The sequence below is a fragment of the Myotis brandtii genome, unplaced genomic scaffold (assembly GCF_000412655.1).
Source record: "Myotis brandtii unplaced genomic scaffold, ASM41265v1 scaffold421, whole genome shotgun sequence".
In the NCBI taxonomy this organism is placed as follows: Eukaryota; Metazoa; Chordata; class Mammalia; order Chiroptera; family Vespertilionidae; genus Myotis; species Myotis brandtii.
The window spans coordinates 2,089,626-2,104,894 of record NW_005366140.1 but is presented as its reverse complement, the minus strand read 5'-3'; the positions used below and the strand labels follow the sequence as shown (position 1 = coordinate 2,104,894).

The 15,269-nt window shown below is 55.1% G+C and overlaps 1 protein-coding gene and 1 long non-coding RNA gene across 6 annotated transcripts in view; one reads left to right on the top strand and one right to left on the bottom strand.

The window, feature by feature from the left end:
• LOC106727407 overlaps positions 1-5,719 on the bottom strand; it is a 19,281-nt gene extending 13,562 nt beyond the window's left edge. Inside the window, exon 1 of the long non-coding RNA XR_001363587.1 lies at positions 5,444-5,719. This is a non-coding gene — a long non-coding RNA (uncharacterized LOC106727407). The remainder of the gene's footprint in view (positions 1-5,443) is intronic.
• MAST3 (microtubule associated serine/threonine kinase 3) overlaps positions 1-13,781 on the top strand; it is a 41,870-nt gene extending 28,089 nt beyond the window's left edge. For 4 of the 5 annotated variants that reach the window (XM_014545783.1, XM_014545784.1, XM_014545782.1 and 1 more), the window contains 13 exons: positions 2,450-2,582; positions 2,801-2,966; positions 3,505-3,606; positions 4,251-4,373; positions 5,070-5,179; positions 6,265-6,398; positions 6,912-7,156; positions 7,569-7,775; positions 8,099-8,325; positions 8,708-8,830; positions 9,348-9,484; positions 9,613-9,794; positions 11,537-13,781. In XM_014545783.1, the coding sequence (XP_014401269.1) occupies positions 2,450-2,582; positions 2,801-2,966; positions 3,505-3,606; positions 4,251-4,373; positions 5,070-5,179; positions 6,265-6,398; positions 6,912-7,156; positions 7,569-7,775; positions 8,099-8,325; positions 8,708-8,830; positions 9,348-9,484; positions 9,613-9,794; positions 11,537-12,057 (2,410 nt within the window). In that variant the 3' untranslated portion in view covers positions 12,058-13,781. The remainder of the gene's footprint in view (positions 1-2,449; positions 2,583-2,800; positions 2,967-3,504; positions 3,607-4,250; positions 4,374-5,069; positions 5,180-6,264; positions 6,399-6,911; positions 7,157-7,568; positions 7,776-8,098; positions 8,326-8,707; positions 8,831-9,347; positions 9,485-9,612; positions 9,795-11,536) is intronic. The other variant, XM_005873873.2, reaches the window with a different exon arrangement.
• Positions 13,782-15,269: the final 1,488 nt, after the last annotated feature.

The following is a 15,269-nucleotide window of genomic DNA, read 5'->3' as shown; positions in this document are numbered from 1 at the left end:
AAACATCGATGAGAGAGAAACATCGATCAGCTGCCTCCTGCACACTCCCTACTGGGGATGTGCCCGCAACCAAGGTGCATGCCCTTGACCGGAATTGAACCTGGGACCCTTCAAGTCCGCAGGCCGATGCTCTATCCACTGAGCCAAACCGGTTAGGGCACCAAAGTGTTTTTTGTGTGTTTTTTTTGTTTTTGGTTTTTTTATATATTTTTTTTTATTGATTTTTTTTTACAGAGAGGAAGGGAGAGGGATAGAGAGTTAGAAACATCAGTGAGAGAGAAACATCGACCAGCTGCCTCCTGCACACCTCCTACTGGGGATGTGCCGGCAACCAAGGTATATGCCCTTGACCGGAATCGAACCTGGGACCCTTCAGTTCGCAGGCCGACGCTCTATCCACCGAGCCAAACTGGTTTTGGCCAAAGTGTTTTTTATGCAGCTGTTGCACACAGTGGTTGCTCAAGAAACAATCTTATTTTTAAAAAACAGTGAATACATAAAATAAGCGCACAGAATTGTTTTTTTACAGAGTTGAGGTACACAAGTGGTGCCAAATAGATGGCTCATCCAACAACTTGGCTATATACAGTGAGTTCTACAGAAATTTATTTTTAAGCAGGAGAGGCTTCTAGGAGGTACATGAAAATGTGACTATAAAGATGGAGCATGTGATTCGATCATTTAGTAAATAATTTCTATATTTAAGCAAGAAAACAAATAGCAGTATACATGGTAGGTGTACAAGTTTGTGGTTTTTTTTTCATCCTTACCCAAGAATATGTCTTATTGATTTTTTTTTATTTTTTTTATTTTTATAGAGAGAGGAAAGGAGAGAGAGCAAGAGGGAGAGAGAGAGAAAGATCGAGGTAAGAGAGAAACATACATTGGTTGCCTCCCGTATGCGCCCTGACTGGAGATCGAAACCACAGCCTTTTGGTATACAGCAAGCATGTCAAAGGCTAACACGGGCCAAATAAACAAGGTTGAAGTTTACGTGGGCCACAGAAAAACAAAAGCTTCAATTTTCATAGAAATGCAGGTTTATTTCGATAGAGACATGCTGAATACAAAGGGCTGAAATAAATGAGTAATCGTTACATAAAATAATAGAACATTTTAATAAAAATTAATTTTTTTTCTTGAACATTAACTTACCAGACACTGAATAACTGCACAAATTAATAAGCATAACACACACACACACAAAAAATAAGCATAACACAAACCTATTTTTCTTGTTCTCCGAAAGCGAAATATTTCCTGTTGCGCACACCAAACAAGTCAGTACAAGACTAATGACGTTGCAATTGGCTGCTAAAATATTCACTGCTGGTGTTAGTGGAGAGAAATGGTGCGCCTGCATGTAAGGCGCGTAAGGGAAATGAATGCAACACGATTATAGTAATCAGTCATTAGCGAACATTGTAGTTTGTTATTAATAATTATAACAGTATTATAAAAATTAAGTTACGAAATTTTTATTAAAACGTTTCTTACATACCATTATATTGTCTGGGCTGCAAAAATATTCATTGTGGGTGGCAAGTTTGACATGCTTGGTGTACAGGATGACACTTAAACCAACTGAGCCACCCAGCCAGGGCTAGATGTGCAAGTTTTTAAAAAATGGGTCCAGCCCTGACCAGTTTGGCTCAGTGGATAGAGTGTCGGCCTGCGGACTGAGGGGTCCCAGGTAAAAAATCAATAAAATATATTTTTAAAAAATAAAAATAAAAAATGAGTCCACTCATGAGGTGCACAGATATATTTTGTGTATATCGGGTCCTTGAGATATATTCAATTTTCTTTTCTCTTTTTAAAAATATACTTTTATTGATTTTAGAGAGAAAGGGAGAGGGAGAGATAGAAAACATCTATAATGAGAGAGAATCATGGATTGGCTGCTTCCTGCACACACACCCCCACCCCCACACAGGGGATCGAGCCAGAAACCCAGGCATGTGCCCTGACTGGGAATTGAACTGTGACCTCCTAGTTCATAGGTCGATGCTCAACCACTGAGCTGCACTAGCCGGGCTCCATTTTCAACATGGAATGTAAAAAATAGGTGCTTGCAAAGTGTTTAATTTGTTACAGTAATGGATGTGTGCACAAAAATACACTAGATACCCCTCCCCCCCACCCAAGCAGGTGTTCAGGAGATGGTGTAACACACAGTTGGAAGATGCTGTGATTCCCAGGAAATTTAGTTTTGCACAGCAAAGTATACAGTAGGTGCTCAATAGCAACACCAAAGGTACCCAATAGGTGCACAGAGACTTTTGCCAGATTTGTAATACTGCCTGAGACCCGTTGGTTCTTGTGATGATGTGGCTGTGCACTGGAAGGATTTCTTAATCCCCTGGGGGGCTCTGGCCCATCCTGGGTGGAGCCAAGTTCAAGGGCCGCTGGGCCCCTAGCCCTGAGCCTTCCGCCTGCCCACCCGCAGCCTGCTGATCACCTCGCTGGGCCACATCAAGCTGACCGACTTCGGCCTGTCCAAGATCGGGCTCATGAGCATGGCCACCAACCTCTACGAGGGCCACATTGAGAAGGACACCAGGGAGTTCATGGACAAGCAGGTGGGTGGGCGGGCGCCCCTGCGTGTTGGGCCCCCTCCGTCTGGAGCCTGACCCCAGGACATGGCGAGACTTGGCTGTAAAAAAGGAGAAAATGAACTGCCCCCTGGACTTCTACCCCCCCTTACTCCCAGCCTGGCCCCGGCCTCCCTGTCTCTTCCGGGGTTTCTCTCGGGCTGGGGGCCGTCCTCAGTTTCCCCGTTCTGCCTGTCCTATCCCAGGTGTGCGGGACGCCCGAGTACATCGCACCTGAAGTGATCTTCCGCCAGGGCTACGGCAAGCCGGTGGACTGGTGGGCCATGGGCGTTGTCCTCTATGAGTTCCTGGTGGGCTGTGTGCCTTTCTTTGGAGATACCCCCGAGGAACTCTTTGGCCAGGTGGTCAGTGGTACGTTCTCCTCCCCCACCCCCGGGGGGCCACGGGTTTGAGTCTCTGGGGCTCAGGGCAGCAGTTTGCCCACCTGTATGAGAGAGGGGGCCGCCCCAGGTGTGGGCCATGCACCTGTGGTATGCCTGGCCCCAGCTGGGCACTGGGGACACAGCTGAGGACACTATGGACAGCCCTTTGGCACTCACTGTCTGGTAGGCAAGATGGACAGTTAGCAAGATAAATAAGCAAATTATGGAGCAATTAGATGCCAAAAATGCCAAGAAGGAGAACGCAGAACGGAGAGGGGCCAAGGTGCTGGGGGCGCTGCATTAAGTAGAGAGCTGTGGGGGCCTCAGAGATGACCTGTGAGCAAACACCTGAAGGTGAGAGGGAGCTACGCACGTAGAAGATGGGAAGGTGCTCTGGACAGACAGCACAGCCAGAGCAAAGGCTGGGCGGCGGGACCAAGCCTGCTGTGTTGAAGGAGCAGAGGAGGCTAATGGCCTGGAGGCAGCACCATCCCAGCCCCCTCCCTCCCTCCCTCCCCCTATTTTAGATGAGATCATGTGGCCGGAGGGGGAGGAGGCCCTTCCAGCTGACGCCCAGGACCTCATCACCAAGCTCCTTCGGCAGAGCCCCCTGGACCGTCTTGGCACTGGTATGTGTGGAGGCTGGGGTCAGTAAGAACTACTTGACGGGCTGCATGGAGGAGAGGGGCTGGGAGCTGGGGTTTTGAAGGACGCATAGGCGTTTGCCAAGAATTAGCACAAGACCTTGAAGGAATAGCAGGTGGCTGGTTCCGGTGCAGGGGGAGAACTCTGAGGCTGAGTGAGTATGTGAGCCTGTAAGATCACCAGGGGCCGTGCCCTAAGGTCCTCAATGGCCCAGCCCAGTGGCTCCCACAGTCACCTAGTGGATGGTTAAGGAACCATTTGAGACGTATGCAGCCACCCATTAACATGGCCATGGGGGTCATGTTCATAATGAAGCTTGGCCATGGGAGAGGACAGTGGGGCTGAGGCTGGGGAACAGGAAGCCTTCACGCAGTCAGCTCTACTCCAGGGAGCAGCAACGTGGGAACGGCCCAGGAAGGAAGCCCTTCTAAGGCCCTGGGGCTTCTACAGGTGGTGGGATCCCAGAATCCACCAGAAGGAAGAGCCGGGCCTGGGTTCAAGCCCCAGCTCTTCCGCTCCGGGCTCTTAAACGGTGGCCGGCTCCCCCGCCCCCCCCGCCCCCATCTTTCTGGTTCTGTGTTGGGAAGTCTGGGGTACGGCCCGCAGTGCTCAGCTGGCATGTCTGCAGGTGGCACCCATGAGGTCAAGCAGCACCCCTTCTTCTGGACATTGGACTGGGCAGGGCTTCTGCGCCACAAGGCCGAGTTCGTGCCACAGCTGGAAGCCGAGGACGACACCAGCTACTTCGACAGTGAGTACAAGCCCCAGGAGCGGAGAGGGGTGTGTGCTTGCCCCCTCACCCTGGGCCTAGAGCTTCCAACTTCCTGAACTTCCCGAGAAGCTGAGGCAGGTCTGCCAGCTGGTTCCTGTTCTGGGTTCAGGAGGTGCTGCACCCCCTCACGTTGTGGAGAGGACAGTAAGATCCTTGCCCGGGGTCTTGCAGCAGGTTCGGCCTTCCAGCACGGAACCCAGTCTGTCGCACAGGGCGGGGCACCTTGCCCAGCTGCTGTAGAGGGCTTGGCCACTCAGGGCTTCGGCCAAACACAGCCAATGCCCTTGGTTTCCAGCGCCTCTTCAGAACGTGCTGTGTGATCTCGGGCATGTCAGAGGTCCTCTCTGAGTGTCTGTCTCTTCCTCTGTAAGACAAGGAACATACTTTACATTGGAGGTGCACCATTTTCCTAATTCTGGGTGACCTATCTCAAGGGTGAAGACACTAACACATGGACACAAGAGTTCCCACCAGCGGTCCCACCGCTTTCATGGACACAGCTCGGAGGGACTCCCCGATATGCACTCTGCTGCCCAGCCACTTGTCCCTAAACACACAGGGCGTAGCCCCACTTGGAAGCCTTTGCCATAGTGGTGCCCCTGCCGCACCCTCTCCACACACCCCGCGACCCTCACAGCCCCTTCACGTGGGCTGTGTGTGCCTCTCCCTCCGCAGCGCGCTCAGAACGGTACCGGCACCTGGGCTCTGAGGACGATGAAACCAACGATGAGGAGTCATCCACGGAGATCCCCCAGTTCTCGTCCTGCTCTCACCGGTTCAGCAAGGTGAGGCCCGGGCCCCGGACATAGCTAGTGCTCAGGAAACATTGCAAGATGTTTGTTTGTTTGCATTTTTTTTATTATGGTAAAATACAGCATAAAAATATACCATTTTATCCATTTTAGAGTGTACAATTCACTGACATTTAGCACCTGTACAATACTGTGCAATCATCAACTCAATCTAGTTCCAGAACATTTCCATTACCCCAAAGGAAGCCCCGTCCCCATTAGCAATCACTCCCTACGCCCACCCTTCCAGCCCCTCACAACCACCAGTCTGCTTCCTGTCTGTGGATTTGCCTCTTCTGGACAATCCATATAGATGGACTCACATATGGGCTTCTGTGTCTGGCTTCTCTCACACTCAGCATGATGTGTCCAAGGCTTACCCACGTGGTAGCACGTGTCAGTGCTTCAGTCCTTCCGTGGCTGAGTAACATTCCATCATGTAGATGGACCACAAGGTACTTTTACTTCATCAGCCGATGGACATTTGGGTTGTTTCTACTTTTTGGATATTGTAACTAGGGCTCCTATGCTGGGTATCATTTTATTTATTCATTTAAAAATATGTATGCATATATATATTGGTTTCAGAGAGGAAGGGAGAGGGAGAAAGAGAGAGAATCATTGATCAGCTGCCTCCTGCACACCCCGTACTGGGAACCAAGCCCACAACCTGGGCATGGGCCCTGACGGGAATCGAACCATGACCTCCTGGGTCATAGGTCGGCGCTCTACCACTGAGCCACGCCGGCCGGGCTGCGTGTCATTTTACAATGTCACAAGCTTAACTTAAGTTCCTTCCTTTGTTTATAATTTGCTCAAAAACTCCTCTGCGCTTCTTGTGGGCCTGGGCCCCGGCCAGGTTGTCCTGATCATCAGCAGAAGCCCCAGCTGTGGCCCCCTTGGTGTCTGGTCCCTCTGAGCTCAGTTTCTCACTGGTACAGGGGGCTCCAGATTCTGCTATCTTTAGGGACATGCTGAGTAAGGATCCAATAAAGTGAATCACAGGGAAGCACGGGGCGTGTAGAAAGCGGATGCGGCTCCTGCCTCCGTTTCCATTGTTGCTATTTATTACTTCCCAGGTCTACAGCAGCTCGGAGTTCCTGGCCGTGCAGCCCACCCTCCCCTTCACTGAGCGGAGTTTCAGTGAGGACCGGGAGGAAGGGTGGGAACGTGGCGAAGGGGAGTGTGGCCGCCAGCTGAGCACTGAGGTCCGGTAGGTGGGCTGGGCCGTATAAGCACATCCAGCCTCCAAGCCTTATGGGAGGCGGAGCCACAAAATCTAACATTGGAAAGAGCTTCCTTGTGGCCCCGTTGAAAAGGGTCAAACATATTGGCCAACCTGTCAGACTTCTGCCGACCTGGCTCCTGTCGTCACTGCCCTTGGCTCTGCATTCCTAACACACTGAACATGTAGCACCGTCCGCTGCTAGGCTTTGCTTGCACCGTTCCCTCGGCCCAGAACACCTTTCATTATTCAAAGTCCAGACTCAGCAGAAATAACCAATGTCTGCTGGAGGATGGGCATTGGAAACTGGGTTTTAGAAGACGAATAGGAGTTCTCTAGGTCAACACAGAGAATGGAGCAGGCAAAGGGAACTCACCCTGTATTTACAACTGCCCCTGGCTCTGGGCTAAGAGTTACTAGTAAGATGTGACGGCTGGGGGTGCCCGGGTGTCCTGGGGCGAGGGCATCTGACAGGTGTGACTTGGACTCTGTCCTGCTCAGGCTGAGGTCTTGGACATCCTCGGGTTCTTCCTGCTACTCATCCTCTTCCCAGCCTGAGCGGGGACCCAGCCCGTCTCTCATGAGCACCATCAGCCTCGATACGATGCCCAAGTTCGCCTTCTCGTCGGAGGACGAGGGAGCCGGCCCAGGCCCTGTGGGCCCCAAGAGGCCTGTCTTCATCCTGGGGGAGCCGGATCTGCCCCCAGCAGCCACCCCAGGGGTGCCCAAGCCCTCGAGCCTCTCTGGTAGGTGGGGCCTGGGGTGGAAGGAGAGGTATCATGGAATGTTTCCCAGAGGAAGGACTATTTGAGATGGGTTTCGAAAGGTGAGATGTTCTTCAGAGAACATTTAAGATAGGAGAGGCCAAGGTTCTGGAGAAGCCTTGGGCCTCAGCTTGGCCCCCAAGGAGCCTCTCGCTTCCCTGGGTCAGGACGGAACTGGAGAGAGGAACGGGGCTAGGGAGCTCCAAGAGGGGGAGCTGGGGTCAGATGAGTGGGGGAGAGGCTTCCGGGAAGGGGGAGCTTGAAGAGTGGAGCTTTCTAGGGAGAGGAATGCAGGAAGGTGCACAGGGAGAGGGAACTGCCTGAGCAAAAGCCAGGAGGCTGCACCGTGTCCACGTCTGTCGGCCTTGACCCTCTCACCCTGCTAACCTCCCAGCCGACCCCACCGCCCTCGGTCAGACGCGCCTACGGAGCAACAGCACTGGTGCCCGACACTCCACGCCACGGGCCCTGGACGCCAGCCGGGGCCACCGCCTCAGGGGCCCTAAAGACCTGGCCCCTGAGAAGTCCAGGGCTGCCTCCAGCGGGGGCTGCATGCCCAAGTCAGCCTCAGTGTCCGCCCTGTCGCTGATCATCACAGCCGGTAATGTCCATGGCCCTGCCTTGTCTTTGCTTGTCTGTCTATCTCCATTTTAATCATGGGGTCGGGTCTTCTCTGGCTGGGGTGTCAGGAGCTGGAGGGTCCTTCAGGGTGATGTTTGGCCTGCACCCCAGGAGAGGGGGTTAGAACCAGGAAGACCCGAGAGACTGGCCTTCCTAGCAGAGGGCACTGCATGTGCAAAGGCCTGGCATTGGGACATTGGAGCAGCAGTGAAGCAGCCGGAGTGGTCAGCGTGGTGGGAGGGGAAGGCTCCCTTAGGGGGTGCCAGGAGGGAGTGACCCACACCCTAACCCTCGTCCCTGCAGATGATGGCAGCGGCGGCCCCCTTATGAGCCCCCTATCCCCACGCTCACTGTCCTCGAACCCGTCATCTCGTGACTCCTCTCCCAGCCGGGACCCGTCCCCTGTGTGTGGCAGCCTGCGGCCCCCCATTGTCATCCACTGCTCTGGCAAGAAGTACGGCTTCAGCCTGCGGGCCATCCGTGTCTACATGGGCGACAGTGATGTCTACACTGTGCACCATGTTGTCTGGGTGAGTTGCCTTGGGGGTGGGTGAGGACAGCTTGACTCTGTTTGGGGCTGGCTGTGCCCTGGCAAGGTGCGCTCTCTAGTCTGTGCGGATGGGGGCCCAGGACGGAGAGCTGGTGCCTCCTGGGCCTTTGCCGTCCCTGTCAGTTATAGGGAGAGGGTTGGGCAAGAAGGACAGAGCTGGACAGGGAGACAGAGACCCTCATGAGCATGAAGCTTATGGCTCCTGCTAGCAAGTGCACAGTGGGCGGGTTGTCCTCCCTCCCCCCAGTCCAGGGCTTGGCACTTCCCTTCTCCACAAGGTCAGGGAAACTGAGGCAGCGTGAGAGGCAGCAGCTTGCTGGTGTCTCCGGCTGTGGGACTGCTGACCCTGTCGTCTCCCCCAGAGCGTGGAGGAGGGGAGTCCTGCCCACCAGGCGGGCCTGCGAGCCGGAGACCTCATCACCCACGTCAATGGGGAGTCGGTCCTGGGGCTGGTACACATGGACGTCGTGGAGCTGCTGCTGAAGGTGCCACCCCCACCGCTGTCCTCCCTCAGGGCTCCCAGTATCCCCACCACCCCTTGGCCTCTGCTGCTGATTCTCCCTGGGTCTCCCCTCTACCCACACTGCTCTTCCCAAGTCCAGGCCTTGCACTCGCCCTCCCCTCGGACTAGAATGTGCTTCCTTCTTGGGCTCCTAACATCACCCCCAGAGCCCCTCCTCCCGGAAGCCCTTCCCGATCCCGTGGGGTCTATGCCATCTCTGCCTCCACCAGACAGAGGTCCCAGGGGCTCAGGCCTGGGGGTGAGGACATGGGAGGAGGTAGGCCCCAGGTTGAGGAGCTCCTGGGACCAGCATATGGGTGGACAGCTCATTGGATGGGCACAGATAGTGGGCATGTATTTTTGGCCCAGTGAATGGTAGATCGTTAGGTGAGATGGGGCTGGATAGGATCTGGGACTTTGAAGGATGAATAGGAGATGAGTGGGTGGGGGTGCTCATGGGATGGAGGCACACAGAAGACCTCTTGCCATCATTCCTGCAGAGCAGCAACAAGATCACCCTTCGGACCACAGCCCTGGAGAACACGTCCATCAAGGTGGGCCCGGCCCGGAAGAACGTGGCCAAGGGCCGCATGGCACGCAGGAGCAAGCGGAGCCGCCGGCGTGAGACGCAGGACCGGTGAGAGCCAGGGAGTGTGCAGGGGGAGCCTGCGTCAGCTGGGGCAGGGGGCGGGGGCACTGGGGTAGCAGTCAGGAAGCTCCCGCTGAGGGCAGGGGTACCTGAGCACCCGGGGTTTTCACCCACAGGCGGAAGTCGCTCTTCAAGAAGATCTCGAAACAGTCGTCGGTGTTGCACACAAGCCGCAGCTTCTCGTCCGGCCTCCACCACTCCTTGTCGTCCAGCGAGAGCCTCCCAGGCTCACCCACCCACAGCCTTTCCCCCAGCCCCACTATGCCCTGCCGTAGCCCCGCTTCTGATGCCCTGGCAGGTGGGTGCGCCCAGGACCACCTGGGGAGGAGGGAGGAGGCAGAGATGGGAAGATGGAATGACATGATGTAGGAAACATGATCAGAAGAGCCTTTCCAATTGCCTGGAGTCCAAGAGGCAACCTGGAGGTGGGCAGAGACAGGTGCAGGGACAGGGAACTGTTCTCAGCAGAGGGAACGTCATGAGTAAAAGGGACTAGATTGGAGGGATGTGAAAGCTGGGGGAGGCTGAAGAGAGGACATTGGAGGATGGATCAGGCTAAGAGCTGGGCTAAATTGGTGGCAGTAGGGAAACACAGAGGGTATGTGAGCCTGAAAGGGCATGGAAAGCTCGTTTTAGTGTGGGAAAGGATGGTGAGGGCCCCCAGCTCTGAGAGAGGCTGAGGAGAGGCCGGGAAGGCCTCCTGGAGGACCACAGATCTACTCCTCCAGGAAGCCCTCCTTGCCCCCTGGGAGCCCCTACTACTTCTCTCCCTCTGCCCCCCCCCGACCTCGTAGGGCAGGGGTTATCTGTGTCATCTCTGCCTTCCTAAGACCAAGCATCCCCTGGGGCTGAGGCCTGGGAGTGGAGAGGTGAGCACCGGCAAGGAGGAGGGCCCTTGTTGGATAACTCTGGGGACCAGTGGACAGATGGACTGTGAATGGGTATCTTTAGCCCAGTGAGTAATGAGTCATCAGATGAGAAGTGGGTGAATAAGAGCTAGGGCTTTGGCCCTGGCTGGTGTGGCTCAGTTGGTTGGATGTTGTTTGGTGCACTGAAAGATTGCCAGTTCAATTCCCAGTCAGGGCACATGCCTGGGTTGCAGGCTCAATCCCTGGTAGGGGGCATGTAGGAGGGAGCTAATTGATGTTTTAGTCTCACATCAATGTTTCTCTCTCTCTCAAAAAAAAAAAATCCTATATAATAAAAGGGTAATATGCAAATAGACCGAACGGCAGAACAACTAAACAACCAATCAAGGCGTAATATGCTAATGATATTCTAAGGCTGCTCAACCGCTCGCTATGACATGCACTGACCACCACGGGGCAGACAGTCAACCGGTCGACCAGTTGCACTGGCCACCAGGGGGCAGATGCTCTGACCAGTAGGTTAGCTTGCTGCTGGGGTCTGGCCAGTCAGGGACTGAGCGAGATGGGCTGGACATGCCCTGGAGTCCTCACGTGGTCCCTCCCGGGCCCGATCATGCACCGATGGGGTCCCTCAGCCTGGCCTTCACCCTCTCACAATCTGGGATCCCTCGGGGGATGTCCGAGAGCTGGTTTCAGCCGATCCCATAGGCCACTCCCCTCAGAAGGGCGCCAGATGCAGGGCTGGTGAGTGCTGCTGCTGCTGCAGCAGCGCGAGCCTCTCCCTATAGATCTGACTGATTGGGCACGAACCCACAGCAGGCACAGTGGGGCCTGGATGAGCAGGAGCAGCAGGTAGGAGCTGCAGGCAGCATTGGACTGCGGGTTTCAGCCCGATCCCTGCAGGCCACCCAGAGGGACCCCACCCGTGCACAAATTTGTGCACCGGGCCTCTAGTGAATTAATAAGAAAGAACTAGGGCTTTGATGCATGGTAGGAATTGTTCACCAGATCTAAGCCAAGGGAACAGCCTGTGCAAACAAGAGGCGGGAAAAGCAGGCATAAATGGTCACATGAAACAACGTGAGCTTTGGCAGGTACAGTCAGTTCCAGGGCCCCACCTCCAGGGTAGGGACTTGAGGGCCATGGCCTGACCTTTACCTGTCATCCACAGACACCGCGTCTCCACCCAATGCATCTCCAAGCTCCAGCAGCCCTGCCTCTCCAGCCACTGCTGGCCACACCCGCCCCAGCTCCCTTCATGGCCTGGCCGCCAAGCTCGGGCCACCCCGTCCCAAGTCCGGCCGCCGCAAGTCTACCAGCAGCATCCCACCCTCCCCACTGGCTTGCCCGCCTGTGCCTGCACCTCCACCCCACTCACCCTCACCCCTGCCCGCGCCCACCCGGTCCCCAAGGTTGCGCCGGGGCCAGTCGGCGGAGAAACTGGGTGCAGGTGAGCGGCTGGAGGGGGAGCTGGGGCGTCGCAACCGCGGGCCAGACTCGGAGCTGGTAGTCATGCGGAGGTTGCACCTGTCTGAGCGCCGTGACTCTTTCAAGAAGCAGGAGGCTGTGCAGGAGGTGAGCTTTGACGAGCCACTCGAGGAGGCCGCCAGGCTGCCTGCTGTGATGCCTCAGATCGCAGTCGAGGGCGCTGAGGCTGTTCCCGGAGCCCTGGGGCGCACTGAGAAGGACTGATCCCTCCCACCTGGCCTCACTCTGGCCTGGAAGTTGTGCGTTTTTTGTGCAAGGTTTGTCCAGTCAGGTGACACCTGGATGGAGACTAAGCCACCAGCCTGTGACTCCAGAAGGCAGGAGGCGTCACGCTTCTTGCTGGAAGGTGGAGTCAAGCACCTGCATGTTTTGGTGCCATCAGTCAGGGGCTGCAGGGCAGGAATGGGAGACAAGGGTGGCACTGTAAATAGCAGCAAATCCCTGTGAGTAATTTATTACTTTTTTTTTTTTTAAGTATAAGAGAAAGTTGGTTCAGAAAGTTAGAGGCAAAAGAAAGGTCCTTGAAAGAAAGGGGCTCAGGGAACAAGTTACAGGGGCAAAAGTAGGGCCTTTGGGAGAGAAAGGTAAAGGTAACTTGTTTGGGGGAAGAAGAGGAGGGAAAGGGGCAGGCGTGCTCCTGGGGGGGAGAGCAAACCTAATGTGTTGCTTTCTGTCACCGGAAGCCAGACGGAGCTGCCAGGCTGCCACCCCTGGCATCTGGGACCCTATTTGCAGGCCCTGCCTCTGGGGCTCTGAAGGAAGCACTTTGGACAAGTCACACGTGTGTGTTTTCTCGTTTTTCTGTATTTTTAACATCTTTTTGTTTGTTTTTAAAGTTTTTTTGTGTTTTACTTGATCCCATCCCTGACCCAAGACTCACCGATGGGGATGCTTGTTTGGGCCCAACTTGGATGTGACTTGGAGAGTCTAATTGATTCCCCTCCACCACAAAACAGAGTCATCCCCATGATGATCTGGATGCTGAAGACTGCTTCCCACCATCACAGCCTCCATGTGTAGACCAGCCTGGCTAGAGTCTGCCTCTAGTCCTTTGGGCTTAGGGGATGTGGGAACTGAGGCTTTAATGGATGAATAGGAGTTCACCACATCTAGGCAGAGGGGTCATCCACTCCACTGGGGGACACTAATGCCCCAGGAGGCGGAGGCCTCAAAGGGCACTGCCAGGGCAGAAGAATGTCCACCCTGGACAAGATTTCACATGTTCGATGCCGGTCGAGGTGAGCACAAGAACATGCTGTGTCTGAAACACCCTCTGACGGTTCCCTCAATGTGTCAGAGCCTCCCTGGGATGAAACTGAGTCGAAAACCCAAACGGGGGGTAGTGAAGTCTGAGTTTGAACCTTGGCTTCACTGTTTGGCTCTGGGAAAATGATTGCTCCACTCTGTGCCTGAGTTTCCTCGTGTTTACAAAACTAATCCCAGTAACTTTATTAAGCACCTACTATGTGCCAAGGTCTTTTACTCATGTCTTGTCCCTCAGCCAGCCTTGGGAAGGCTGGAGCTGGTGTCATCACCCCCATTTACAGACAAACAACCGAGGCCTGATGAGGGGCAGAGACTTGTCCCACAACTGCTTGGTGAGAGTCATGCAGCCAGGCCCTGCTGTGGGCCTTGTCAGCAAGGGAGCCTGAGTGCGGTCTGATGTCAGATACAGCTGGCTCCAGCCAGCCCATGTTGCTGTGTGACCCATGGGGGCATCTCGGAGCCTGTTTCCCATTGGGAGGTGGCTGGCAAGGTCGCTGCGCCCCACATGGCTTCAGGCATTCTCCCCACATCTGCAGCCTGCTCGGCATCCTCCCGCCCTCCCCAGCACTGCCTAAGTGTTGGAGCTAGACCGAGGCTGTGCATGACTTGCTTCTTTCTTCCATCATGGAGCTGACAGTGAATAAAACCCACATTGACAAAGAGGAGGTCCAATGTCTGAATTTGTGACCTGGGGCCAAAAATGAGTAAGGAAAGAGTGGGGTGGAGGCGGGGTGAAAACAGACCCTGGGCTCAAAGTCATTTAAAGTGGGTTTTGAATGCTGTGTAGGAGTTCGCTGAGATTCTCTCTGATGGCGCCTCTGGTCCTGGCCGCCTGCTGCCCTCTCCCTGTGAGTATCCATCCTGCGCTCTGCCCTTAAAAGTTTCATTCAGACACCCGTCCGGGGCCCTGAGCTCTGTTAATAAATAAACCATTTCTGCATCCTTTTAAAAAAATTTTTTTTTATTGATTTCAGAGAGGAAGGGAGAGAGAGAAACATCAATGATGAGAGAGAACCATTGATTGGCTGCCTCATGCGGGCCACACTGGAGATGCAGCCAGCAACGGGGGGCATGTGCCCTTGACTGCAGTCAAATCCGGGGCCCTTCAAGTCGCAGGCCAACGCTCTATTCACTGAGCCAAACCAGCTAGGGCTCTGTGTCCTTTTTATACTTGCTTGGGCTGTGTCCTGAAATGACCCCATCTCCACCCAAACCCAGCTCTGCCAAATGCGTCGGTTACTTACTGAGCTCTACTCGGGGTCAGAAACCTTTGGCCACGCCCCCGTTTCCGAGTGTCCTCGGCCACTTGCAGAAAACAGTTGTCTGCATTTGGTCTGGTGTTGGGCGTGTTCTCGCGCTAGCTGGGTCGGAGTAGGTTCAGCTGCTTCCAGACGCCCTGGGTTGCCATGGAAACGCCTTCAAACCCGGGCTCCTCAGATCACAGTTCTCTGTAGTAGCTTCGTCCCGACTCCGCCGGCTCCTGTTTCCTGAACTCGGGGCCCCCTCACCCACTCTGGAGCAGCCCATTCTTCGGCAAATTCTGGAAGCTGGTTGGCCGTCTCTGGTTCTGAACTCCTAGGGCCTCATTTGGGACCGTGGACGCTCGGTTCTTTCCCGAAACTCCGCGGTCTCGGGGCTCAGCCTCTTCGCCAGTCCTACTGCAGCGCTCTTGGCCAATTCCCGAATCGCTGGGCGTCTCTAAGCTCAGCCGAGCCCAACCGAACCCAGCCTCGGGATCACTCATCTGACCCGATGGTGCTCAGCCATTTCCGGGGTCACTCGGGGACTTCCAAGCTCAGGCGAGCCTAGCTGAGCCCAGTCTCGGGATCAGTCGTCTGGCCCAATTGCGCTCGGCTATTTCCAGAATCGCTCGGGTGTCCTTAAACCCAGGCTACGCTCCGAATTTCTCATTTGACCCGATCGCGTTCGGCTGTTTCCGGAAATGTTGACTATCTCGGGGACACCCTACCTACATGCTCCAGTCCCGCGGGAGTACGTTCGGCTCTTTCCGGAAGCCCTCAGACGTCTCCAGGCTCCTCCTTAGCCTCCCTTCTCCCGCCCGACCCGAATATGCTCGGCCATTTCCGCCGGGGGTGGGCCCGGTCATTCGGAACCGCGGCGGCGGAGGCGGGGATCCCGCGGTGGCGCTG